Source organism: Callorhinus ursinus, unplaced genomic scaffold (assembly GCF_003265705.2).
Source record: "Callorhinus ursinus isolate GAN/ISIS: 27379988/994484 unplaced genomic scaffold, GSC_fseal_2.0 scaffold118, whole genome shotgun sequence".
Taxonomy (NCBI): domain Eukaryota; kingdom Metazoa; phylum Chordata; class Mammalia; order Carnivora; family Otariidae; genus Callorhinus; species Callorhinus ursinus.
In genome coordinates this window covers 316359-340583 of record NW_027397180.1, presented here as the reverse complement: position 1 = coordinate 340583, position 24225 = coordinate 316359, and the positions used below count along the sequence as shown (strand labels likewise).

The following is a 24225-nucleotide window of genomic DNA, read 5'->3' as shown; positions in this document are numbered from 1 at the left end:
CTCTCTCTGTCTGTCTCTCATGAATAAATAAATAAAATCTTTAAAAAATATATATATATATATAAAAACACATGAATGGAGAGCAATCTCATATTCATGAATGTAGATGACCTAGCAAATAATCCAAATTAGCACATGCATCTTTTTTAATTCTAAAAAAAGAATTCCAGAAAGATTCCTGTGTGTGAAACCCAACCAACAGTCCGTAAACTTCAAATGCAAGAAGTGTTCAGGAATAACTAGGTCATTTTGGGAAAAGGAACACTGAGATGAGGGAATCCAACACGAAGCAATGAACACAAAGCCGTACCAATACAAAGTGCAGCCTTGGGGCAGGACCAGACCGGCAGACGGGACGCAGAGCTCCCATAGTCAAATCCACATGTGGGCCCCCTAAGTGGCAGGGTGGTGCCACCATTGGCAGGGAAATGGGATTGCTGGGTAGATGATGTTGGGGAAACAGACTCACTACATGGCAGGAAATAAAGCTGGGTCCCAACCTCATGCCACAGTTGAAGGTGACCTCACAGGTAAATTGGATGAAAGTAAAGGGTGAGACCATAAAAGTGAGTAAGAGAAAAAGTAGAATATAGCCCCCTGACTTTGGGGGTGTGAACGGACTTCCTAAATAAGACCCCAATCACCAACCAGAATTGATGGGACGAATCAAAACGAAGGGTTTCTGTTCAAGTGAAGGCCGCCACAGCCGGGGTGAGTGGGACCACCTTGCAAATCTAAACCACACTCAGTCTACGAAAGAACCAGAAAGCAAGAAAGAGAACCCACCTGAAGAATTGGTACAAGGCATACGAAGAAGCAAGACTCGACGGCATCAGTAGAGAAATGCACGCGGTTAAGCTGTAGTGAACAGCTAGTGAGTGTGCTTCTTCCCACACAACTAGTACTAAGGATCAGCTGCTCTTGTGTGCCGCTGACTGGGGGCAGAAGCCTCCGAGGCTGGCAGCGCCTTCCTCCCACATCCGCGGCTGTCTGGAAGCAGCCCCACTGCATGGACCGTTCTTCACGCCAGCCAGGGCTGAATTCTCTCTCAGCTTCCGATGGACGGACAGACGCTGTGTTAAAATTATTTTCCAGTCCTTAAGATACTGCCTGAGATTTTATTTTATTTTATTTTCAAGTAATCGCTACGCCCAACATGGGGTTCGAACTCTGGACCCAAAGATCCAGAGTTGCGCCCTCCTCCGACTGGGCCAGCCTGGCGCCCCTCTTGCCTGAGATTTTAATGTCCTGAATATGGTTGTTATCAGCTAAGTCGTAATAGGAGTTTACTGGACTGTCATGTTTCATTAGTTTCCTTTTACGAACTTTTGTCCACCTTTAGCCCATGGACATTAGCAAACGTCCCGTGGCCAAGTTTCAGGATCTGATAACAGAAAGAACCGCAGGACTCATTATGTTTCTCACTATTGTCACCAAGGGACAGAACATGTTTTCTTGCAGTTTATGATCTAATCATTTTTCTTGGAATTGTGTTGTCACAAATGGTGTGTCAGATTTCTTAGTTTTATAATATTTGCACTTCTCTTTATAACCTTCATCCTTTATTTTACATGCTCTTCATGGACCTTATTCTTCATTGAGCTAATTAGTATGCCTTAACAAGGAAGGAATAAATACAGTTTTTCATCTTTGTTAAGCTCTCAGTCAGAACACTGCTTAACCACGCATGCGAGGCGTGTCTCTGAACCCCGTTTCCAGACCCTCACGTGCAGATGCGGTGGTGCCACGACGCCCGGCTCACTGCTTCTCTGCTCTGGATCTTGGGCCACGCGGTCTTCCGACTTTCTTTGCTTCCATTTCCAGATCGTCAAGTGTTTTATTAAATTCTTTTTGATTTTTTAAATTTTATTTATTTGTCAGAGACAGAGCGAGCGAGAGAGCTAGAGAGAGCGAGAGCATGAATGGGGGGAGGGGCAGAGGCAGAGGGAGAAGCAGGCTCCCCACTGAGCGGGGAGCCCAGTGTGGGTCTCGATCCCAGGACCCTGGGACCATGACCTGAGCTGAAACCAAGAGTCAGACGCTTGACCGACTGAGCTGCCCAGGAGCCCCAAACCAGCAGTGTTTTCATGCCACCCATTTTGCTAGAACACCTAAAATGGTCTGATATTACTTCGGCTTGGTTCTTTCCAGCCAATGAGGTAAACAAAGGACATCGATCTGTGCTTAGTTTTGAATTTTGTCTTTTAAGTTGATTATTAAAGTGCTGTTGTGTTTTATGTGAGGCCGTGCTCATCTGCTCTTCTTGCTGGGAACGAGGGCTGATTGGCACCAGCATGACCCCCAGGCTCCCAGCCCCAGTGGTACCGGGACGCCCCAAACCCTGAAGGCTTGGGTGGTGTTGGGGCACCCACTGGACTCTGCTTGCTGGCTGGGGACCCTTCACTGAAGGTTGGGGGCACCTTCCAGCACCCCACAGTCAGCCACACGACCTGGTGTGACCGGCCTGACACTGAACACAGGCTCCGGGTGGCATAGGTCACCCTCAGCCGGGGCCTCCACCCAGCTGGGGTGGGTGACATGAGCTACATGTAGCAGAGTCAGGCTGGAAGGGTGGGCATTAGGGCCAGGAGATGGAGACAGTAGGACACCCAGGAGCCTCTCAGTGGGGACCCCCCCCATGCCCAAGAGGGGCACTCACCTCACGGAGCCCAGGCAGCTGCCGTTCAGCTTCAGCTGGCTGAGGTTGGGCAGGTGCACCCCTATGTGCCACAGGAGGGAGAGATGGGTGACAAAGCCTTACTCCCTCACTCACCTCTCTGCACCCTCGTCAGTGCCCCGTGGCTGCTCTGGGTCCTAGTGCAACCTCAGGGCCCTGTGCTTACGTCTGTGGCCTGCCTCGAATGAAGTAGGCACAAGCAGGTGCACCTGAGCGGACCGAGCCACCTGGAAGGCCGAGAGGCCACTGGACTCGGGAGTCTGCTTGGAGGAGGGGAGCCTCATTGGCATGGGTGGGGCCACCACAGCTTGGGTCCTGCCCCTGAGCCACGTCCCAAGCCCGGCCACAGGCACCCAGACCATAACCTCCATCAGCTCGCAGCACTGGGTGCCAGAGCACAGGAACCCTCTAGCCGGTGTCTCCGTGCACGCCAAAGCCCCTGGCAAAGTGTTCTGAGTTAGACTCTTTTGAAGAACAGGCACTGACCCTGCAGGACAGTCCTGATCCCTTAAAGAGGGGTGGAGCATGGGCCTGTGGGGCTCAGGGCAGACTTGTGGGGCGCAGGGCAGACTTGTGGGGTGCAGGATGGGCCTGTGGGGTGAAGGGCAGACTTGTGGGTCACAGGGTGGGCCTGTGGGGTGCAGGGCGGACTTGTGGGGTGCAGGGCAGACTTGTGGGGTGGAGGGCAGACTCATGGGGCACAGGGCAGACTCGTGGGGTGCAGGGCAGACTTGTGGGGCAAAGGGCAGACTCGTGGGGCTCAGGGCAGACTTGTGGGGTGCAAGGCAGACTTGTGGGGTACAAGGCAGGCCCGTGGAGTGCAGTGGTGCACAGACCAGAGCCTGGCTGGCAGCACTGGAGCAGATGGGCCCTCAGAAAGAAGTTGGAGCTTGCCAGTGGCAAGCGTGTGGACAGGGAGGGGCTCTCACCAAAGTTCCCCAGGCTGTTCTCATGGGTGTTGACACACATCTCCAGCATGTTCACCAGTCGAAGGTCATCTACCTGGGCCAGGGCCCGCTGCAGAAATTGATGAAGAGTCAGCCCTGGGGACTGGACAGTGGTCCCTCCCTCCCAGTGACGTCCCCGCCTTTGGCTGGGAGGCTGTGACAGGTGGCAGACATTTCCCTGCCTCCTCTATGCTGATCTTAGCCATGGATGGCTTGTCTGGTGGGGTATGAGGGCACAGGATGTGAGCAGAGCTAGTAACTGTGCTTGGCTGGTGGGCCTATTTGCAGAATAGGGCCTGAGGGGTGCCAGTGTCCAAATGAGACCCACGGAACAGGCCCCAGTGTAGCAATGGATTTAGGACTGGGTTGAGGGCTGATGTGAGCGCTGCTGGGGCTGAAAAGGACAGATGCCCATGTCCTGTGGCAATGGGATGTCTCCTGAGACTGTCTCCTGGGGCAGCCTGGATGGCAGAAAACATGCATGAGGAACTTGTCATATTGAGCGGAGAGGTGCCAGCATGATGTGGGCAGAGTAGGCTTGGCTTCACTTGATAAGGTGCTGTGAGACACAGGGTTCAGAGGGTAGGGAGAGAGCCCAGGAGATTTGGAACCTGTGGGTCTGGAAAATAAAGTGGTCTCTCAATTCCAATCAGCCAAACAAAAAGCTGAGAAGGTCTGCAGGTAGGATGACCCAGTGAGTCCGTCTCGGGGAGCAAGCCAGGTTGCTCCATGCACCTGCAGAGGCTCTGGGGCTCTCAGGGGAGGCCTCCGGGAAGCTGGTGACCCTGTTTACAGTGACTGAGTCTGCAGAGAGAACTGTGTCCAGACACCATCGCAGGTATGGCTCTTGGCACCCGGCATCGACTGGACTCTACCGTGTTGAAAAGCACGTGTGATTGTGGACCTCTGATCACCAGCATGCTGTGGCCTGGACTGGGGTTCACGGAGATCATCCGAAACGACAGTGTTTGGGGCCATGTTCTCCAGCCAGGAGCCAGGCGGAGAAGGAAGGAGGTCCCAGGATGGACAGAAGCCACACAGGGACAGAGCAATCTCTAATCAAAGTGTGTTCCCAGCACAGGGCGCCCAAACATTTGTCCAGTGGGTGTCAGTGCCATCAGACTTCCTTCTTAAGGGGGAGAGGCTGGTGAGTTACCCTGCTGTTCCCACCCTGCAGGCTGGCTGTGAGGGCCACACTGCTCTTCATGCTTCCCTGGGTCCTTCTTTGAATGCACCCAATGCAAACACTTTTTCCCAGGACGCAGACTCACCTGCCGTGTGGTTAGTGGGGACTTGGGGGTGTGAAGGCTCTGAATGTGGAGGCAGGTGGGCCATTGCTCATAATCGTCACTCTTCCCCTGAATTAGAACTGTGTGTCTGTTCCCCGGCCAGTGACAACACAGACCCCAGAGCAGGTGGCCTTGTCCATGCTGGACTTGGCCAAGGGAGCCCTCAAGTGTGCATCTGTGGTTCACCTGCTGCTTACCCCCAGGTGTTGACCACGAGCAGGGCAGCCCCATGTGGCCCCTTTAGCCTGGATCCCAGTGGGAACCCAGTGCAGATCCCAAGCCTGGGGACAGAAACCTGTTGTTGGAGCCAGAGCCTGGGTGGTCTGTGGCCAGCGATATGTGGACACAGATGACATATGGGATACAGAAACGCACCAGGCCAAGGTGTTGGGGAAGGAAACCTGCCAAGGACTGCCACAGGGCGCCTTAGTGTCAACAAGATTCACCCAGGAGCAGTCTGAGGTGGGCGCCGCCCTGAGTATGACAAGGGGCGTCCATGCCGACCTGAGGAGACAGATTCACAATACTGTTTGCACCCCACCTGGCCTGATTTTGTAGGGATCCCAGGCTGTACAAAGCCTTCTGTGTGGCAGGGACATCTCCTGGGGGGGGTGGTATCCTACCATCCATCTGAGGAAGACACAGTGACCATACATACTCCTGCACAACACTCCCTGTTGGGCACTGTCTCCCACGAATGAACACAAAATGAAAAGGAAATGAACCAGATTCCAGTGAACACCAGGAATGTCTGCAGCTCCTGGCCTGGCTCCTGGTGTGTGGTACTGGGGGGGTGACAAGGCTAGGCCCACCTCCAGGTCCAGCCAGGGTGTGATAGGGGTCCCTGCTCTACCTGCACCTTGCTCTCGGCACTCCCTGCCATGGCCAGGCTGGACCCTCCCTGTCCCGCTGTCCGGGGCAGGGAGCTCTGTCCCCAGCCAGCAGCTCTGTCCAGTAGAGGAGACTCTAGCTCTGTGCACAGGTTAGACAGTGCCCAGAGTTTCCTCTCAGGGTCAGGCTGTTGTCAGTGCAGCCTGGCCTCCCTGTGGCCCCAGGAGGGCCACCCCAAGCTCTGTGCACACCAGCCCCTCCAACAAGTCCACCTGCTGTGTCTGAACCCAGACCTCATATGTGCAGAGGGACAGGACCCCAGAGCTGGCTGGTACAGAGGTGGCCTGCAGCTGTGGGCCTGTCTCTGTCCCCTGGGGCAGTGTGGGGGGCTGTTGAGGAGCTGGTGGGAGGGCCGTCCTGATGGGCTCCATGCTGGACCAAGACCCTGGGACGATATGGGCCTGTAGGCATGGCTGGAGGGCCACACGCACAGAGGAGCCAGCTTGGAGTCTGGGGAGGGGGGGGCCTGGAAGGAGTGTCTCTTCCCCCTTCACTGATCAGGCAGTGTGGATGTTTTTGTGAGTTAGTTGGTCAGGAAGATGGGCAGAGACCTCGGGTAGCTAGGCTCCCTTCTGCATGTTGGTGAGCATGTCACCCTCGGGTCTCCAAGGGACCCCTCCCCAGGCACCTCACCCTCTTACCCTGTGCAAGGGTGCTGTGGGCCTGAGGGCTGCCTGGGCAGTGCCTGTACCTGGTGGGGCCTTAGCATGGCCAACAGTGGGTGGGGTGCAGAGCTGCCCAGAGTGGGTGCTGGGTGGGAACCGGGACTCAAGGGGGCTCTGCATATCTAGGTGGGCTGCTGGGTGGGAGTGGGGGGCGGCAGGTTTGGGAGAAAGCCTTCACCAGCTGCCCCAGATAACGGTCAGTGGGATCCTGGAACGGCCCCCACTTAACCAGCCCGCCCTGGATGGCAGGGCTCCCTCATTCTGCATGTGGTTTCGTTTATTCCTGGCGGTTTGCATCTTATGTGCCATGCACGCACATGGTCTGCCGCTCTGCCTCCCACCAGAACAATGGCTGCTCGAACCAGGGGCTTCTCTGGTTCATGGAGTGGTTCACGGAGCCCAGCACACAATGTGTACCAGGCAAACACTTGTGGAGTTCCTGCCTGGCTCATTCCTGAGTGCCTGGGGGACATCTGCATCACTAAGCACCTGCGGTGGGCCGCGAGGGTGGAGCAGGTGCCGGGGACACAGCAGGGCTGAGAGTGTCCATGAGCCGGGCAAGGCTAGGAGGGCCAAGGACTGAGTGCAGGCCGGACATCGACCCTGCAGTGGTGCCCCATGTGGACCCCCGAGGCCTGAGCCCCCAGCCCCCCAGCACTCACCAGTCGGGCAGGTGACAGGCACTCCTCTACCAGCTGCTCCCTGTGGCTGCCTGGGTCCTTGCTCCGTGGGCGGGGGTTGTGCAGGCCTTGCCAGCTCAGCTCCCGCACTTGGACAGTGGCCGTGCTTGGCCGAGGCCCGTGGGCTTTGTCCCAGGCCTGGTCCATTCACACCCAACCTGCTGGGATAGGCAGAGGGCAAAGGTACTAAGCCTTTGCACTTCCTCTGATCTGCAGCTGGGACCCCGCACAGCAAGCCTTTGGGGCTCATCCCGCCTGACTCTGATGGGGCTCTCACTCACTTAGTCTCAGCCTGCCTGGGGGCTCATGATGGCCTCGCCATCGCCCACTCAGCCTTAGCTCACACCCCACTGGGGTCTGGGCGGGTCACCTCCTTGTGTTTCTGCTCATTCTCCAAGGTCCACAACAAGGGTGCTGGTTCCAAGCTTCCTTATCTGAGGTCCTGCCTAGGCTCTGTGCCTGAGGGGGGCCAGTTGGCCCCAGGTCATATTTGCTCCATCAGCTGTGACCATCAGCAAGCCATTGGCTCAGGGCCAGTGCTGTGCCTCTCCACCAATGATCTCCAAGCCTGGGGGCCCAGGACCAGGCTCTCAAGCATTCCCCCCCCCACCCCTATGCCCACTGAGCCCCCTCACCTGGAGGCAGCTGCCTTTTCCCACCATGGGTCAAACATCCAGATAAGGGGGCAGCATGGGTCTTCAGGTGGCAGCTGTAGGAGAGAGTTGGGGTGGCATCCCAGCCAGGTCCCTGTGCCAGGGGACTTGGGACAGGCCAGGCTGAGGTTATAGGGCCCATAAGTGAGCAGCTGTGGAGATGGTTGGGGCTGTCAGTGTGGGCACTGGCCCTCAGGTCAGATAGGGGACCTGGACTGGCTGATGAGAAAGACAGTCAGATGGTGACTGACTCCATTCTCTTTCCAAAAGGGGTCCCGGGTCTGCCACTCTGGACTGTCTGTCATGGGCTGGCCTCCTTGGCACCCTGTCCCTCCTGAGCCCCCTCACCCTCAGGCTCCAAGGGAGGTTGTCCAGTGTGTCCCTGGACACCTCCTCGAGGCTCACCTGGCATTGCTCCCTTTTTTTTTTTAAGATTTTATTTATTCATTTGAGACACAGAGAGAAAGAGAGAAAGAGAGAGAGAGAGAGAGCATGAGCCGGGGGTGAGGCAGAGGCGGAGGGAGAAGCAGGCTTCCTGATGAGCCAGGAGCTCGATGCGGGGCTCGATCCCAGGACCCCTGGATCAGGACCTGAGCCGAAGGCAGATGCTTAACCATCCGAGCCACACAGGCGCCACTGGCATGGCTCCTTAAAGATGCAGATGCCTGGCCTGACCCCTGACCCTGGAATCATCTCTAGGGTTAGAGCCAGAAGTCTGCCTGGAATGTTCTGGGCACTTCCCTCCAACGTGGGCTGAGGCCTCACTGACTGCTGCACCTGAGTTGCCTCCTGCCCTTCCTGGATTTACTTTCCTGATCAGTCTGACTCCTTGTGTTTTACAACTCATTCTTTTGAGTGAGCACTTCACCCCAAGACAATGTGGGCTCTGTGCAGGCAGGATGCCTGTGTCCATAACACACAGAGAGGGGCTCTGAAGTATTTTCCGGAGGAATCTGAGTGTGGGGGGTACACATTCTAGCACTGCTCTTATCTCTCAACCCCCTGGACACATTCAAGCTGCATCCTCTCCGTCATGCCTAGGGCTGGGAGAGGGGCCATCTGGGCTTTGACAGAGGCAGTGGAAGCAGCTGCTGAGCCCTGGGACAAGCTGCCCAGGGCTCTGTGTGCCTCAGTGGCCTCATCTGGAAAGTGCCTCTGTATACTGAGGATCCAAGGAGGTTAAAGCCATGCAGGTGAGCCCCAACATATAGACTCACAGGGTTTCCAGCCAGGATTTCTTTCCAAAAGTTCCCTCTGCTGTCTGCCTTCCTCCAGCTGGTTTAAAGCCCCAAGCCTGGCAGGAGGACCCCACCACCGTGCCTCCTGGGAAATGCTGCTCACCCTCATCCCAGGCTCGTCAGTCCTGGAGTATGGGCCAGTCAGGCTGCAGCCTCAGGACGCCTCTGGGCAGCACTAAGGGCCAAGCCCCCTCCCTTTCTTTCTGCGCCTAACGGCAGCTGACGACCTCCTACCGCTGACTAGGCCCAGCACACTGGTCCCGTCTAGCCCAAAAGTCTCAGGGTCCAAGGAGCAGGGCCTGGGTTGGTGGCTGCAGCTGTAAGCACTGTCCCCTGGCGTTCATGCACGGGCTGGGACTGTCTGTTCATGGCTCGGGCCCACCCTGCCCTGCCACTCTGGGAGCCCCACAGACCTCCCGAGTTGGAGACCTGTGGGCCTCTCTGTCCCCACAGCCCAGGCTAATGCCAGCCCCTGGCCTGGCTCATCAGCTCTCCGAGTCCCCTCCTCAGTCCCCGCTATGGAAACTGCCAGATCCGAGTCTGGGTCCCTGCCTCCCTCTCCCCCGCAGGGGCAGGGCCTGGGAGTGTCCATCAGCTAAGGCTAGGAGGGCTGAGGACTGAGTGCAGTCCTATCCCGTGACTGGGAACCCCTCGGAGCACGGCTAGGGGTTGTGGGCAGCGCCCCTGGAGGACCAGATTGGACATCTAGGGGTACCACTAAATCTCCCACTGGCTTTGCTGCTTCATCCTAGGACCCGTCCTCGGCCTCAGTTTCCCGCCAGGAACGGGAGAGATACAGCGAGGCTTGAGGCCCCAGGCCCAAAAGCGTGCTTGGGTCTCACCTGAGGGGTCGGTCTCGGTGCCACGGCCCTGGGCGCCCTCCACTGCCGGGCGCTCACTCCGACTCGGGGTCGTTCTTCCGGTGGCGGGGTTGCGGGGCCTGGGCACCATGGCAACGGGGCATCATTTAAATATTCAAATATTCATGAGGCCGCGGGAATCTCGGTGCCTCCGCGGTCGAGCCACGCCCCTTAGCAACGGTTGCTAGGGCCGGCCGGCGGGGGCGGGGCAGCTGCCAACCCGGTTTGGGATCCGGAGGGTAGGGCCCCACGCGGGGGGCATCGTGGGCTGGGAGGGAACCAGGGGCGGAGGTGAGACGCCATCAAGCCGCGGGGGTCGGGGGACCGGACAGTCTGGCCAGTTGTCAGCCCCTGAAAAGGCGGTGTCTGGTGGAGACCAGCGCCCACCTTTCCCAGCTGGGAGGATTGTCCCTGAGGCCCTGGCCTTGAGGGATGTACCCCCGCCTCCAAGTGTGGCCGATGCCAAAACAAAAGGAAGCGCTGTGGTAAAGGACCCCCTGAAGACGAGGGAAATCCAGACCTGGACACCCGGAGGGGAGTTTGGAGTGTCCACACTCGCGAGGGATGCCACCACCCGCTTTCATTTATGCGCCTTTACTTCGCGTCAATGCGCGTCAGGCGCAAGCCCGGCTCTGTTCTAGCCACCGCGCAGTGCGCAGGACCGCCAACCCGACACAGCCACCGCACGTGGGGTCGGTGATGTGGTGGGGGCGGGGGCGGCCCCCGAAGGGGGGTGGTCCGCCAAGATCACGGCCTGCAGGGGGTGAGCTCTAAGAGAGCAGCACCGAGCCGGCACGGGAGGGGATAGGGGATAGGAGGAGGTACCGGTCTGAGCAAAGCAAGGTTGGGCTTTCTGTGTAATGCACCATTCTGTCTTTGTAAATAAGAAGGGTGTGTTTATGCACTACTTTGAAATTTAAAAAAATGTTAAAACCATGTCTTTTTGAAAGTGCTTTTGTGCTTGGGATGGGGGAGATTTCAGTACACCCCCTTGAGCAACTTTTGGGTGGGATTTGCTGGGTACCATTTGTTAAATTGGGCCACACGGTAAGCTTCTGCAGGGTTGGAACCGCTGGGTTGCGGGCAGCTGGGTGGGCCGGACTGCAGGGCCTGCCCAAGTTGGGCGAGGCTGGTGGTGAGGGGGTGCGGGAGAAGGTCCGTCCTCGGAGCCCCGGGCCCAGCTGCGCGCTGGAGAGAAGCAAGACCCCCTATGCAGGATAAAATGATTGTCTCGCTGCTCCGTGGGCTCAAACACGACCCCTCCCCCGCGCTCGCCCGCCCAGCCGAGACGCCCCTGCACCGTCTGGCCCTGGGCGCACCGGCTGTGCCGCGACCAAGGGCTACGCCGCGGTGCCAGGTGTCCTGGGAGTGGGGGGGGCGGGGGCAGGCGCCCGTTCCGGAGCCACCTGACGGGAAGAATGGTGTAGGGCAGTCAAACCTCCGGCCACTGGGGGTCCCAGAGGCTTCCGGCGCGGCCCGGGCCTGCTCTGGGCGCCTGACCCTCGTCCCGGGGGGCCTCTGCGTTTTGCTCCAGGCTCCCCCCCACCCAGCCCGGGGGGCGTCCGCGGTGCTGACCCTCCACCCTCCCTGAGGCTCGTCTCCCGGACGGGCCCTTCTGCTCTGGGGTCCCCTCGGTGGGCTGCGCGTCGCGGAGGGGCGAAGCACTCCCGGGCAGGGCAGGGGCTTGAGCCGGACCGCAGCGACCCCGCCCCAGTCTACAACAGCCCGCGGTCCCGCTTTCCTAAGGGGCCTCTATTCCCCCGGGAGAGTCCGGAACCTTTCCGGAGAAGCCGTCATCCCCGAACCCGCGACCCCCGCGCCCTCGCCGCCCTCCCGCCCGGCAGAGCCCAACCCCCCTAGGCCGCGGCCCACGAGGGCCTCCAGGGCCGGCACCGCCCTCCGCGCCGTTTCCCGGAAGCCCCGCCCGGCCGCGGCCCTTGACGGGCGGGCGGGTCGGCCAACCGGAGCAGGGCGGGACGGGGCGGGACGGCTCCGGGGCGGGGCCCGGCGCCCGCGGCCAATGGCAAACCGCGCCAGGCTGACGGACGGGCGCGGGGCGGGGCGTGCGCCCGTCCCCCGACCCCCCCCCCCACCCCGTCCCTGAGTGTCCGCCGCCCGCGCCCGGCCGCCCGCAGCCGGAGCCGCACCCTCCGCGGACGGAGCCCATGCGCTGGGCGAGCCGCGCACCCCGGCCCCGGCCCCTTTCCCCGCCCCCGCCCCGGCCCCGGCCTGGAGGGCAGTCGCGCCAGTGAGCGGTGAGTGCGGCGGGGGCGGGCGGGGGGCGGGCGGCGGCCCCGACCCGGGCTGCGGCTCGGGGCATTGGAGGCGCGGCGGCGGCGGCGGGGCGCGCGGGGGCGCAGGTGAGCCGCGGGCTGGCGGGCGGGCGGGCAGGGCGCTGCGGCCGGGACTGCGGGCGGCGGCGGGGGCGCCGTGCCTCCGCGTCCCTGGCCCTGCCCTCCGTGGGGCCCCAGCAGTGCTCTTGGGCAGCGTGCGGGGGGCCCCCCGAGCCGAGGTCCGCTGCGGCCCCCCTTTAGTCGCAAAGCGCGCTCCCAAGGGCTCGGGCACCAGGCGGCCATCACGATACACAGCAGGCGAGTCAGGGTTAGGAAATCACTGTCCACTGTCTGGGGACAAGAGCAAGGGCACCCCCTCGTAAACCCTCACAGATTGGGACAGCCCGGCTGGAGGCCTTGGCCCAGGCCTTGATTCTTTCTTACCTGTACTCCCGCTCCGCACCTCCGTTGGGTCTGTTCCTCTGTCTGCTTACCAGGAACCTCTCCCCCCACCCCACCCCACCCCCCCCGCACCCGGCTGCTTCCTTTGCCTCCTTTTCTCCAAAGCTCATATGGTAACAGGATACCGTGGGTTTTCCTTATTTTAACGTGTGCCCGTTTTTTCTTTGGAGAAGGGGCAGGGATTTCTTTCTCTGCCTGTCACCCTGAGCCTGGAACAGTGGCTGGCATGCAGTAGGCGCTCAGTAAATGCTTGTGCAAAGCAGCAACATGCTCGGTGGGGCTGGAGCGGGTTGTAGGATGGCACTGGCCTGCCTGGGCATGCTGCTGTGCGCTCCACTGTGGCAAGACCTGTTCTTGCAGGGAGGGGACTGGTAACCTCAGCCTGCAGGGCCTCCAGTTCAGGCTTTCTGCCTACCCAGCAACTTCTAATTTGGGTGCGTGGTTGGGAGATGCTCTCAGCTGTCAGCTCTGCCTTTGGGGGGCCAGCTCCCTGCTCTCTCACAACCATAAGTGCAGCTGGAGGTGGGGGCCATCTCCCACCCCTGGGCTGGAGGTGCCACAGGTGGGCAGCTGGGCCACCATTCTGGCGGCTTCCCCTGTTCCCTGGTTGTCTGGGGCCAGAGGGTGGGGCGGGCCAGCCCAGGGAGGTCAACAGGCCTGCTCTGCGTGGCTGGGCCATGGCTGAGTGCAGCTCCCTCAGCAGGTGGGACAGGAGACCGCCACAGTGCCCTGTGCTCCATCCCTTGAGGAGCGATGACAGAATATAAGCTTGTGGTGGTGGGTGCTGGAGGTGTGGGGAAGAGTGCCCTGACCATCCAGCTCATCCAGAACCACTTCGTGGATGAGTATGACCCCACCATCGAGGTGAGTGTTGCTGCTCCTGTCCCCAGCCCTGAATCCTGATGTGGGCTTGTCTTCTGTGTGCTCCATAGGAGGGCATCCCCTCCTTGTGGGACCTGGGGTCGGGGCAGGAAAGGTGCCCAGGGGGGGCTGGTGGTTGGATCGCCCCATCCTAGGAGAGGTGGGGGGGGGCCCTGAAGCACTGTCCTCCTGCAGGACTCCTATCGGAAGCAAGTGGTTATCGATGGCGAGACGTGCCTGCTGGACATTTTGGACACGGCGGGCCAGGAAGAATATAGCGCCATGCGGGACCAGTACATGCGCACCGGAGAAGGCTTCCTGTGTGTGTTTGCCATCAACAACACCAAGTCCTTCGAGGACATCCACCAGTACCGGTGAGCTGCTGGCCGGCCCTCGGGGGCCTCCCTGTCCCTGTTTCTCCTTGTGTCTCTCTGCCCGGTCCTGGATGCAGCCGTGCCTGCAGCTCAGTGACTGGCTCCCACCTTCTTCCTTGCAGGGAGCAGATCAAGCGAGTGAAGGACTCCGATGACGTGCCCATGGTGCTGGTGGGGAACAAGTGTGACCTGGCTGCCCGCACCGTGGAGTCCCGGCAGGCGCAGGACCTCGCCCGCAGCTATGGCATCCCCTACATCGAGACGTCGGCCAAGACGCGCCAGGTGAGCCGGCCTCCCACCCCACAGCTAGCCAGGGACCCGCCCCGCCCCACCCCTGCCAGGGAGCAGTGCTCATTGCCCCCTCTCCCCCCACACAGGGCAGCCGCTCTGGCTCTGGCTCCAGCTCCGGGACCCTCTGGGACCCTCCGGGACCCCCGTGACCCAGCGGCCCCTAGCGCTGTAAGTGTCCCCGGATGGCAGGGCAGTGAGGGAGGCCGGGGCCCAGGGTCTGGGCTGACACAGCTCCAGGGAGAGGCGGAGGTCCCTGGAGAGAGCTGCCCTGAGCCAGGCCGGAGCGGTGACCCTGGGGCCCTGGCCCCTCGGCCCCCCAGAGAGCCCCGTGGGCCCTTGTTGGCCCTGCCCCCTTCACGGGCCGGTGGGGACAAGGTTGCTAGGTCAGGCAGGAGTGGGGCACGGGGTGTTCAAGCTGGGAGCCAGACCGAGGGCCCGCCCTGTGGGGGAGCTCCTGAGGAGCGAGCTGCCTGATGGGGGTAGCCCTGGGGCTGTGGGACGAGCAGGGCCCGGCTGCCCACGGGTGGGAGTCGGGGTAGGGAGAGGGAGGGGAAGGGCGGGGACTCTGCATGAGCTGGAGGCTGGGGTCCCTTGGTCCCCCTCGCCTGTCAGGCCCCCAGGCCGAGTCCCACTCTGAGCCAGTCCCTTCTTCCTAGGGCGTGGAGGATGCCTTCTACACGCTGGTGCGAGAGATCCGGCAGCACAAGGTGCGAAAGCTGAGCCCGCCTGACGAGGGTGGCCCCGGCTGCATGAGCTGCAAGTGCCTGCTCTCCTGACGTCCCTTCCAGGCCCCCCTGACATCCTCACAGGCCCTCTGTGCCCCAGCAGCACAGGCAGGGGGCGTGGAGGTGCCGGATGCCGGGAGGAGGTGCCGATGGAGGAAGGGGGAGGGGAAGGAAGGAAGGAAGCGCCACCGGAGCCCGGCCGCCCAGGCTCCCTGGACAGAGTGACCACAGACCTCCCAGGACGCTTTGCACAGACTGTGCTGAACTGAGGCCACCGGCACCCTGGCTGTCACTCTCCTCCCAGCCCCGTCCTGGCCCTTTGGCCACAGGCTGAGTTGCAGTAAATTATTGGATGGTCTTGACCTTGGCGTCTGGCCGAGATTGGAAGGCACCTGGGACCCTCAGCTTTGTCTGCCTGGAGGCCCCTCTGCAGGGACCCCTGTAGGGGCTGGTGGGGCGGCCTGGGCCCAGCCACCCTCTGCTGTCTGGCTGTCTAGCGCCTCTTGCGCACAGCTCTGGGGCCGCAGGACCAAGCCGGCTTTCCATTATAACACAACGCTTTATTGAACTTTCAACAGCAAAGGGGCTCAGAACCAAGGGTGCGAGCCTTCCCCTGGGGAGGGAGACCTGCTTCTCCTTTAGGGGAAGGCTGAAATCACGGGGGGGCGTGGATGCTCGTGTCCCCCACCTTGGAGCCTGTGCTGACTCCAGGGGGCGGCACGTTTCTGAGTTTGGGGCCACCAAGAGGCAGGTGTTGAGGATGGCCGACCTGAGCTGGAGCTGTAGCGTTGGGGCTCCCGGGCAGGGTCCCAGCACGTCTGTATGGCCTTGGTCTCTGCCCATTGCTGCTGGGCGACTGCTGGAGAGCCAGCCTCTGGTGGCACCTGCCTCCTGCTGTGGGGGAGGGGAAGGGGGCCCCACCGGCCTGCACCTGCCATGCCTTAGCTGGGGTGCCCTGTGGTTCCCAGGGCTGCCCTAGGTCGGAGGTGTGGATCTGTGGGGCATGCCCAGGTCCCAGGGGGCCACACAGAGCTCTGAGAGGGCTCGCCCAGGCTTGGGCCAGAACCGAGGACTGGCCAGGGCCATGGGGGCTTTTTCCCCATCCATCCTCATTTTGCTCATGGGGGGGCTCGTGTCGTCTCTGCCCCGCCAGGGCCTGGGGCCAGGCCAGTTGAGGTCCCCCCGGCTCAGGGACTTGTGCCTCCTGGAGGGGTTGCCGCTGTCCAGGAAGGCCAGTGTGTTGAGGCAGGGCATGGTGCTGGCTGCCCAGAGCCCCAGGGCCCCCACGCTCAGCATCACGCTCTGCTCCAGAGGCCAGGGAGCATGTAGCAGCCCTGTGGACGCGGAGGTCGGACGGTCCCGGCAGGTGCGGGGCCTTGGGGCTGCTGGCCCAGGCAGTCCTGGCTGTGTCTCGGCTGTGCCGGTCACTCCCCCAAGAGGGGCAGGAGCTGCAGTGGCCACAGGGCAGGAAGGGTGTCCTGGGCCCACAGCTTGCTCTTTCCTGGGCTGGGGGGACTCCGTCCCGGGAGCCCCAGGGGCATTCCGGGGCCTGGTCTGTGGTGTGGCCACTGGGGTGGCCCAGGCAGGGGCTGAACGGAAGGGGACCCAGTGTTGCGGCTTCAAGCCCATGTCTGGGGCCACCTGCCTGCACCCTCCTGGTGCACTGGGAGGTTGGGGAGGGAATCCCATTGCTGTGGGGACAGCCGGGACAGCTAGGGGTCCTGAGCTGGGGGCAGCAGGGCCAGAAGCTGGGCCCTGGGCCCTCCTGGCTGCAGGGGTGCAGCTGAGGGCACCGTGGATGTTCCCTCCTGCAGCGGCTCCTCGGCCTTGAGGATGGCCTGGCCGGGAAGGGGTCCCGGCTGCTCATGCTGGGTGGCTGGGCCTGGGGAGGCCAGCCCGTCCACTCTGGGGAGCGTCTCAACGCAAGAAGGGAGGCGGGGCTTGGGCGCCAAGGGCACTGGCTCCAGGCCCAGGGGCTTCGTGGGGAACTCCTCCGGACCGGCTGCAAAGAGGCAGGCTGGGTCAGCGTGCCCAGCAGGCTGTTTGTCCCCAGCTGGCTGGGGCCCAGCGTGTGCTCGTGGCTCCACCCTGGCCTGCCCCTGACAACAGCCCTCCAGGTGCTGATGCCCAGCCACTGCAGTGAGCGCCCGGACGCCCGGCCCCAGCCTGGGTTCCCCAAGGTTGGAGCAGAAGAGGAGAGGGAGAGACATGAGGAGGAAGGCCCCAGGGGCTCTGTCCACTGTGTGCCGGCCCAGGAAGGTGCATCGGGAGGGGACGGGGCCCTGAGCTCAGCTGGAGGGGGCAGGTCGCACCTCATCCTTCGGAGCTGGGCCATGGAGGCCCGAAGGTATCCGAGCACCACCTCATTCTCCAGGGCCCAGGGCTGGGCCAGGGTGTCCAGCAGAAACTCCCGAAGACCTTCCGGGGGCAGCTTCAGGAGGCGTTCTGGGCAATGGGTGTGTCAGACCCAGAGGGACCCCACCCTGCCACCCAAGGGTGCCTCCCAGGGATATGTGCTGGGGTCCAGCTGTCCCAGGAGCGCCGCGGGCAGAGCCATGGCAGGGGGAGGCCCCACGCAGGCTGCTCCTCTGCGGGATGCCCCGCTGGCCCCCTGCCGGCCTCTGTTCTTCACCGAGGCCTGCACGCTCCTCGCTCCTCGGGAAGTGGGCCAGCGCCCCTCCTGCCCGCCTCGGGCACACCTGGGCTCCCTCACTGCTGTGCATCTTGAGGATGGTATATGCCATGGCAGAGAGCACCCGCTCCCCGTCCAGGATGTAGGCATCCCAGAGCTTCAGAGTGAGCAAGATGGGGGTCTGTGGGGACAGCAGGTGTGGGAGGGGCAGCCTTGGCGGGACCCACTGGCTGCATCGAACGAGGCCCCCCAGTCCCTCCTGTGGGGGCTCCAGATGACCCCGGGGGTAAGGGCGTGGCCAGCACGACCCGCAAACCTGGGGGCCACAGATTCTGCCCCACCCTCGGGGGCCACAGGCCCTTAGAGGACTCCAGGCTGGCTGCGGAATGGGGCGAGGGTCTGTCCACTCCCCAGGCTGACCTGGCCTTCCCAGGGGGAGCTGAGGTTGACATAGCCAGTTTGCGGGAACTGCCTCAAAGGGACCTCTTGGGTTCTCCAGGATGGGTCTGGGCTGAGCCTCAGCCTTCGGGGCTCTGGATTGGGACTGGCTGTCCTGGACGGTGAGGCTCAGCTGGGGCCTCCCTGGGGGCCAGGGGTGTGGAGCAGGGCAGGGACTGGGTCAGCTTGGGTGGCCTTACCTGGTCGATGAAACACTGGAGGAACCACTTGGAGGTGTAAATGCCAGTGCCCATCTGTTCCTTGTCCTGACAGAAGTGTGGAAGGTGCTCAGGACCCACCCAGCGGCCCAAACCCCTGGGCCAGGGCCCCATGGAGGCAGGTGGACACACTCTCCACGGCCCCGCTCAGCCCCGAGGACGCCCCTGGGCCCGCAGGAGAAGGAACAGCACAGGGCTGCTTTGGCAGGCTTCTGCTCGCCCCCCACCTCGGCCCCGGGCCTTGGAGACAGGGCCTCCGGGGAGCTTCTACTTGCCAGGTGTTTCTTGAGCTTCGGCAGCTCTTGCGCTATAATAAGGTTGTGATGGGCCCAGAACCTTAGCAGTTTGGGGAGCCCTGGAATGAAAAAGCCTGAGAAGGCCCCAGGCCCCCCAACCATCAGGGCTTTCTCCCGCACCAGGTGGGGGGTGAGCCCTGGCAGGAGCCTCCTCTCCCATGCCCTGACTGCAGAGTGTGCCCACAGCCCTTCCGAGCCCTGGCTGGCCCTGCTCTTCCCAGGCAGCAGGACTATGGCCAGGCCTCGAGGGGCAGGGGCAGAGGACACTCCTCCTCGCAGAGACCCCGCTGGGTGGGGGCCCCGGGCTGAGGACCACGACTGGCTGACCCGGCAACCCTTTGCTGTGGTGGTCACAGCGCGGGCAAGGAGGGCCCCAGCCCTGAGGGGCAGGGAGTGCCGCCCACGGGGAGGGTGATGGGGGCGTGCAGGGCCATCTCCTGGGTTGGGATCCAGGCTGGGGCCACGGGAGCCGTAGATGTTGCCACCTGGCTTTGTCTGGCCATGGGCTGGAAGGGGGACTGGGGGGCAGGCCGGCCGCCAGGCAGGAGGCTGCAGGACCCGCGGGAATGTGAGAATGGTCTGCGAGTGGTGGGGCCAGTGGCCAGGCTACAGGACCCCGAAGGGCCCCCAGGAAGGCAGTGCCCTTTGCCGGCGGGGAGGCGGGCTGGGTGGGGGTCTTGGCCTGTTCTGCTGCTGGAGCTGCCCTGCAGGGATGCCGTCCCGACCTCCAGGTCCCATCCAGGCGCCCTGCCAGCTCCTACCGTGCACGGCGTGCCTCTCCGTGGTCATCAGCTGAGCCAGCGCCCAGAATGCATCCTCCTCGGACAGGAACATCAACAGGACCCCCACAATCTGGCTCATGCCCTGGCAGTAGCCCACCTCCTGCAAGAGCCAACCCCGATGGAACGTGGCCACCTCAACGTGGTGGAGGTCAGGGTAACGGGAACCTCCCTCCCTGCTCAGGTTCTGATTCCCAGTTCGGTCCCTTCAGGATCGATCCCCGAGTTTTAGGGCAACAGCGGTGCTCGCTAGACTACCTGGCAGCCCCAGCGCTCCGGGACTCAGGGGCCGTTCCTCAACCCGGTGAGGTCTGCACCCCAGCCCTGGCCTCAGTCCTAGAGTCGAGAGCCCCTCCCTCGTGCCCCTGAGACAATGGGAGCTGGAGTCCTGTGTCCTGGTTGTTCAGGAATCCTCAGGACGAAGGGCACCCGCGGGGCAGCAGGCCTGGCGGCGGGGAGACCCACGGGGTTGTAGATGGAATACGCCGAGAGCACATGGGACAGGGCTTGCTGCGTAGGAAAGGGAGAGCAGGGTGGGTTGCTCCTGTCTGAGCAACCCGCACAGTGAGGCCGGCCAGGTGCAGAACACAGCCCCATGGACCTGGGTCTTCAGCGCAGCTCGGTGGCTGACGTGTCTACGGGGTCCGGTCTCCACACAATGACCGGCAGCTAGCTCAGACATACCGTGGGATGGAGTTTATTTTCATTCTGCTGTTTGCCGTTTGCCTCCATGAAAACGCCCACTGTGGGATGGGCAGCTCCTGGGTTTTTGCTGAGCCCCCAGCTCGCCCCTCCAGCCCTGGGGCCGCCGCCCCACCCTGAACGGCCCCTTGGTGGCCAGGCGCTCCCCCTGCACCGCTCACCGCAGCCCCCGAGGCCTCTCCTGCCCGTGGTCTGGCCTGTTCCTGGTGCCGTGAGTACAACCACACGATCTGGCTTCCTTCCCCGAGCCAAGTGCAGCCCAGGTGCTTCCATGGCATCGAGCGCGTCCGTAGCGTGGTCCTGTGTGTCCCTGATGTAGTCCCCGTTTTGGATTGCCAGTGTCTGTTCACCTAAGAGCAGCTTGGGTGCTTCCAGGTTGAGTCGTCGTGCATAAAGCACAGAACCTTCACACAGGTTTTACTTGGATAAAAGATTTCGAACCAGTTGGGTCGATAACTGTGAGCACTTTGGGGCATATGGTGAGGCTCTGTTCAGCTTTATAAGAAGCCGCCAGCCTGCCTTCCAGCATGGCTGCATGACGCTGCACCCCAGCTCCCCCTGCCCCCAGCCTTCGTGACAGGGGCGTGTGGCGGGCGCTGGTGTCCTGCGGTGGTACAAAGGCTCAGCTCTGTCCCCGCACACACCCTGGATGAATGCACATTGCCTGTGTGTGTGTGTGTGTGTGTGTGTGTGTGTGTGTGCGCGCGCGCGCATCTTCTTTGCTCAAGTGTCTGTTCAGGTCTTGTGTCCACTGTGTGCCGGGTCATGTGTTCGATCACAGAGCTGCTTGTTCTCGGTCTGCAAGGGCCCCGCAGTAGATGCGCCATTCCAAATATCTCTCCCGCTCTGTAGCTTTCCTCCCTGCTCTCTGAATGCTGTCTTTGCAGAGGGCACGTTTGTGATTGAGATAAACTCCAGCTTGTCCACGATTCCTCTCTTGCCCTTTTCTCTCCGCTGCAAGCCTCCCCCTCCATGTCCACGGCCTGACCCTCCTCTGGCTTCTGGTTTTCCAATGCCCGGAATGCGTTACCACCACCCTGTAACGCGGTAAGGGTTGAACCTGGAACCCCACATGGGAATGTCGCTGCGCCCGAGTGCACAGAAGGAACAGGCTGCTTTCGAGGTCGGGGGCAGATCGGCTGAAGTGGAGAATATTTACCGAGAGGCCATTATAGAAACCTCACGATCCTGTGCCCAGGTGTGTCGCCGGGCAGGGCCCGCCCTCACATTGGGGCCCTTCTGTGTGAGGCACGCAGCGCAGTGGTCACAGGGGGATGGATGTTTGGGGTGGTGCCTGGGGGCCTCAGGCTGCTGGAGGCTGGCTCGCCCTGGACCGGGTGTCACAGGTCAGCCGTGACGCGGCCGCCCTCTGAGGGCCAAGGCTGACGCAGGGGCCACCCAGGTTCCGGGGTACAAGGCACCCCCTTCCGTGGAGGAATGTCGACGTCTCCTCATGAGATGGGTTGGGGACGGTCCCCTGGAAGGCTCAGTCCACGCCTGCCTGGAGGCTCCTCGGCGCCGGCCTTCCCGGCCTCCAGCTCGGCCTCCCCGGGGCCCCGTGCTGTGAAGCACACCGCCAGCCGCTGGCCGCACAGACAGAGCTCCTCCCATGGCGATCTGGCTGCACCCCACCGGTCCGGGCGCATACTGCATTCCCGCCCCTCCCGCTAGGCCCCCACATCGTCAGGGTCTCCCCCACGCCCGGCGGCTCAACACCAAACCCGGGCTCCTGAGGAGGACGGACCGTCCAGAGACCCCGACGGGGGCCGGGGAGGCGCCAACACCGTCCGCACACTAAGGGGCTGCACTAAATCCTTGCAGGCTGGAGCCGGTGTGGGGGGCACACATCCATCGGGGACCCCCGTTTTCTAAGGCGCATACTGAGATGACTCTAGACAGTGTCGACCCGAGGTCTGGGCTTTGCTGGGACACACTTGCTGCTGGGGTGGCATGTGGTGAGCACAGGAGCCGGGCTGGACCGGGGACGGCATCTGGGGGTTCATCATACCACTGATCTGTACAAACAGTGTCAATTATCTACCATCAAATGCAGATACGTGCAGAAAAACACCAAGAGCGGCTGTCCCTTCGAGCCGGGCGACCCTCATCGGTCCGTGTGTGTCGTTGTCCGGCCGAGTCTGTGCTGCCGGGCCCCCAGCCCCGCAGCGCCCCCACCCACGGCCCCCGCCCTCTGTCGCCGGCTCCTCACGAGCAGCGCCACGCCAACCTTGGGGGTTCCGCTCACCCAGGGACGCCGCGAGGCCCCGTCCCGGCGCCTTCCCCGTCGCCGCAGACCCGGGGAGGGGGCCGCTGGGTCATCCCGAGCACGTTTCCCTACGGCCGGGTTGTGTTTGCTGCCAACGTGCCCCCTCTCCTCAGAGAGCCCGCACTGCCCACCCAGAAGCTCCCTGGGCCACCCCTGACCCCCGGACTGACCCCTGGGGCCCTGGGCCCTGTTTGTCCCGCAGCCTCACCTGAGCCCATAGCGGTCCCGGAACGTGACGTGGTTCTGGAAGGTCCGGTTCACGTCCAGGTCAATTTGCCTGATGTCTCTGGAGAAGAGCTGGGCCTGCTCCGTCATCTTCTGTGGGCAGAACCGGGAAGGAGGGGTCAGCTTCAGGACACGGGACCCTAACTGTCCCCAGCTGCCCTCCGAAGAGGGAGCGCCGCTAGCCACCCCATGAGTGTGTCCGGCAGAAACCGCCTTCCTCCCTTGTCTCTGAGGCCGGGGCCCCGCACACGGGCCCACCGATGCCCGTGATGCCCGCGTCAGGCCTGGAGCTCAGCAGCCCTGGGCGTGGAGGGGACTCTCGATGGTCGGCCCGACGCTCCTCCCCTCCCCCCGCACAGGGGCCTGTCCTCCAGGACTGAGACCAGCCTGGGGCCTGAGCTCGCCTCTCCCCACGGGTTCCCCCAAGCTCCGGCCAAGGCCTCATCCAAGGGCCATGGCCTGCTGGGGGTGGAAGGGCTTACCTCGTAGACCCCTCGCTTGGTGGACTTCACCTTTTCAGTATCGAGCAGGAGGGCCCACAGCTGACCGCGCACCTGTGGAGGGACCCCCTATAAGCCGACGCTGCATCTCCAGGACAGAAGGCGGCACTGCTGAGCCAGGCCAGGGACGGCTCCACGGGTCCCCGGAGCACGAGGCCTCTAGAAGGTTCTGGCCTTGGCTCCATGGCGTCTCCAGAGCGGCTGGGTCTCCCACAAGGAGGAGGGGGCGGTGACCCTGACCTGCCGGCCCCTCTGGTGTCCTCCTTGGGCCTGGGGAGACTTGGGCTCGGTCAGCAGACTCTCCCCAGGCAGGGGGACTCTCGTGGGGTTGGGGGGAGGCTGAGGGCCGTACCCCTCCTCTGTCGGGACACAGTGCCGTCTGCGGGCACACAGCGCCCCACCTCCTTGCTGACCCAGTAGTGCTCCCAGCTCCGCAGCATCTTCTCCCACTTGTCGGCTCTCCGGGTCTCCTGGAGAAGTTGCTGGAACAAGAAAAGGGGGCAGCAGATGAGCTGCCCGCTAAGTAGACTGGCGCCACTGTCCCAGAGCCCCTCACCCTCTGGAGCCCCTGCTGAACTGACTGGACCCACCGTCTGAATGCAGGAGGCAGACACGGGGCCTCCCCGAAGTAGGCATGGCAGCCACTCCTCCAAGGCCCAGCTCCATTCCTGTCCACTTCTTGGGTTTGCCTCCTGGGTCTCTCAGATCCAGCCCAGGCCAGACTCTGGCCCTCAGAGGGCTCCAGGGGTCGAAGCCCTGAGCTGGGGAGCTGGGTCCTGCCTCCAGAGAGGCATTCCTGCAAATGCAATCCCCCCCCTGAGATGGAGGAAGGAGGGCCCAGGTGACTCACTGACGAAAGCCATGATGGTCCGTGAGCCTGCACCGCGAGAGCTCAGCATCTTCCCATGGGTCCCGTGGAGACCCTGCTGGGCGTGCCTGAAACAGAGGGGGCCGTGGTGGGGGTCCTGTCCGAGCCAGGGGCATGGGGGTAAGGAGGGAACAGACGGCTCCTCCCTCCCCTGCAGCCTCAGGGAGCCCAGGACCCGCTGAAAATGGCCCAGCAGGAGAGGCAGGACCTGTCTGCCCCACGGGAGCAGCCTGACAGCCCCACCTGCTTCTCCCAGCGATGATCCCCGCCCGGCTTGCCCCGCTCCTACGGGCAACAATACCCACCTGGGTCTCCTCTGCTGGACTCTGGCTCTGATCCCCGCCTGGGACATAACTGCTCTTGCTGCTGAGGATTCCCTTTGGGTCAGAGCCGCTCCGGCCTGCCTATGAGCCCC

The 24225-nt window shown here is 62.5% G+C and overlaps 3 protein-coding genes across 13 annotated transcripts in view; 1 reads left to right on the top strand and 2 right to left on the bottom strand.

Annotated features, from left to right (window-relative positions):
• LRRC56 (leucine rich repeat containing 56) overlaps window positions 1-9980 on the bottom strand; it is a 20153-nt gene extending 10173 nt beyond the window's left edge. For 6 of the 7 annotated variants that reach the window (XM_073889837.1, XM_073889838.1, XM_073889839.1 and 3 more), the window contains exons 1-5: window positions 9883-9980; window positions 7785-7858; window positions 7132-7310; window positions 3607-3694; window positions 2660-2720 (exon numbers count right to left, since the gene is read on the bottom strand). In XM_073889837.1, the coding sequence (XP_073745938.1) occupies window positions 2660-2720; window positions 3607-3694; window positions 7132-7296 (314 nt within the window). In that variant the 5' untranslated portion in view covers window positions 7297-7310; window positions 7785-7858; window positions 9883-9980. The remainder of the gene's footprint in view (window positions 1-2659; window positions 2721-3606; window positions 3695-7131; window positions 7311-7784; window positions 7859-9882) is intronic. The other variant, XM_073889835.1, reaches the window with a different exon arrangement.
• A 2020-nt stretch (window positions 9981-12000) lies between these two features.
• On the top strand, window positions 12001-15248 carry HRAS (HRas proto-oncogene, GTPase). 5 transcript variants are annotated; one of them, XM_025862097.2, is made up of 6 exons: window positions 12001-12155; window positions 13339-13499; window positions 13692-13870; window positions 13993-14152; window positions 14248-14329; window positions 14818-15248. In XM_025862097.2, the coding sequence occupies exons 2-5, from the start codon at window positions 13389-13391 to the stop codon at window positions 14308-14310; spliced, it is 513 nt and encodes a 170-aa protein (XP_025717882.1). In that variant the 5' UTR covers window positions 12001-12155; window positions 13339-13388; the 3' UTR covers window positions 14311-14329; window positions 14818-15248. The 5 variants fall into 5 exon arrangements, with proteins under 5 accessions (XP_025717882.1, XP_025717880.1, XP_025717881.1 ...); XM_025862095.2 differs by lacking the exon at window positions 14248-14329; XM_025862096.2 differs by lacking the exon at window positions 14248-14329 and having other exon boundaries at window positions 12007-12155; window positions 13336-13499.
• A 2317-nt stretch (window positions 15249-17565) lies between these two features.
• LOC112815846 (uncharacterized) overlaps window positions 17566-24225 on the bottom strand; it is a 21047-nt gene continuing 14387 nt past the window's right edge. The window contains exons 6-13 of the mRNA XM_073889811.1: window positions 23793-23878; window positions 23356-23424; window positions 22925-22996; window positions 22426-22535; window positions 20113-21966; window positions 19232-19352; window positions 18157-18529; window positions 17566-17699 (exon numbers count right to left, since the gene is read on the bottom strand). Of these exons, the coding sequence (XP_073745912.1) occupies window positions 22951-22996; window positions 23356-23424; window positions 23793-23878 (201 nt within the window). The 3' untranslated portion in view covers window positions 17566-17699; window positions 18157-18529; window positions 19232-19352; ... (1 more) ...; window positions 22426-22535; window positions 22925-22950. The remainder of the gene's footprint in view (window positions 17700-18156; window positions 18530-19231; window positions 19353-20112; window positions 21967-22425; window positions 22536-22924; window positions 22997-23355; window positions 23425-23792; window positions 23879-24225) is intronic.

Bases quoted from the DNA above. Each gene is read 5' to 3' on its own strand.
- HRAS (XM_025862095.2), top strand. From the start codon at position 13,389: ATGACAGAATATAAGCTTGTGGTGGTGGGTGCTGGAGGTGTGGGGAAG. The intron at 13,500-13,691 runs GTGAGTGTTGCT...GTCCTCCTGCAG, and splicing joins AGTATGACCCCACCATCGAG to GACTCCTATCGGAAGCAAGT. The intron at 13,871-13,992 runs GTGAGCTGCTGG...TCTTCCTTGCAG, and splicing joins GAGGACATCCACCAGTACCG to GGAGCAGATCAAGCGAGTGA.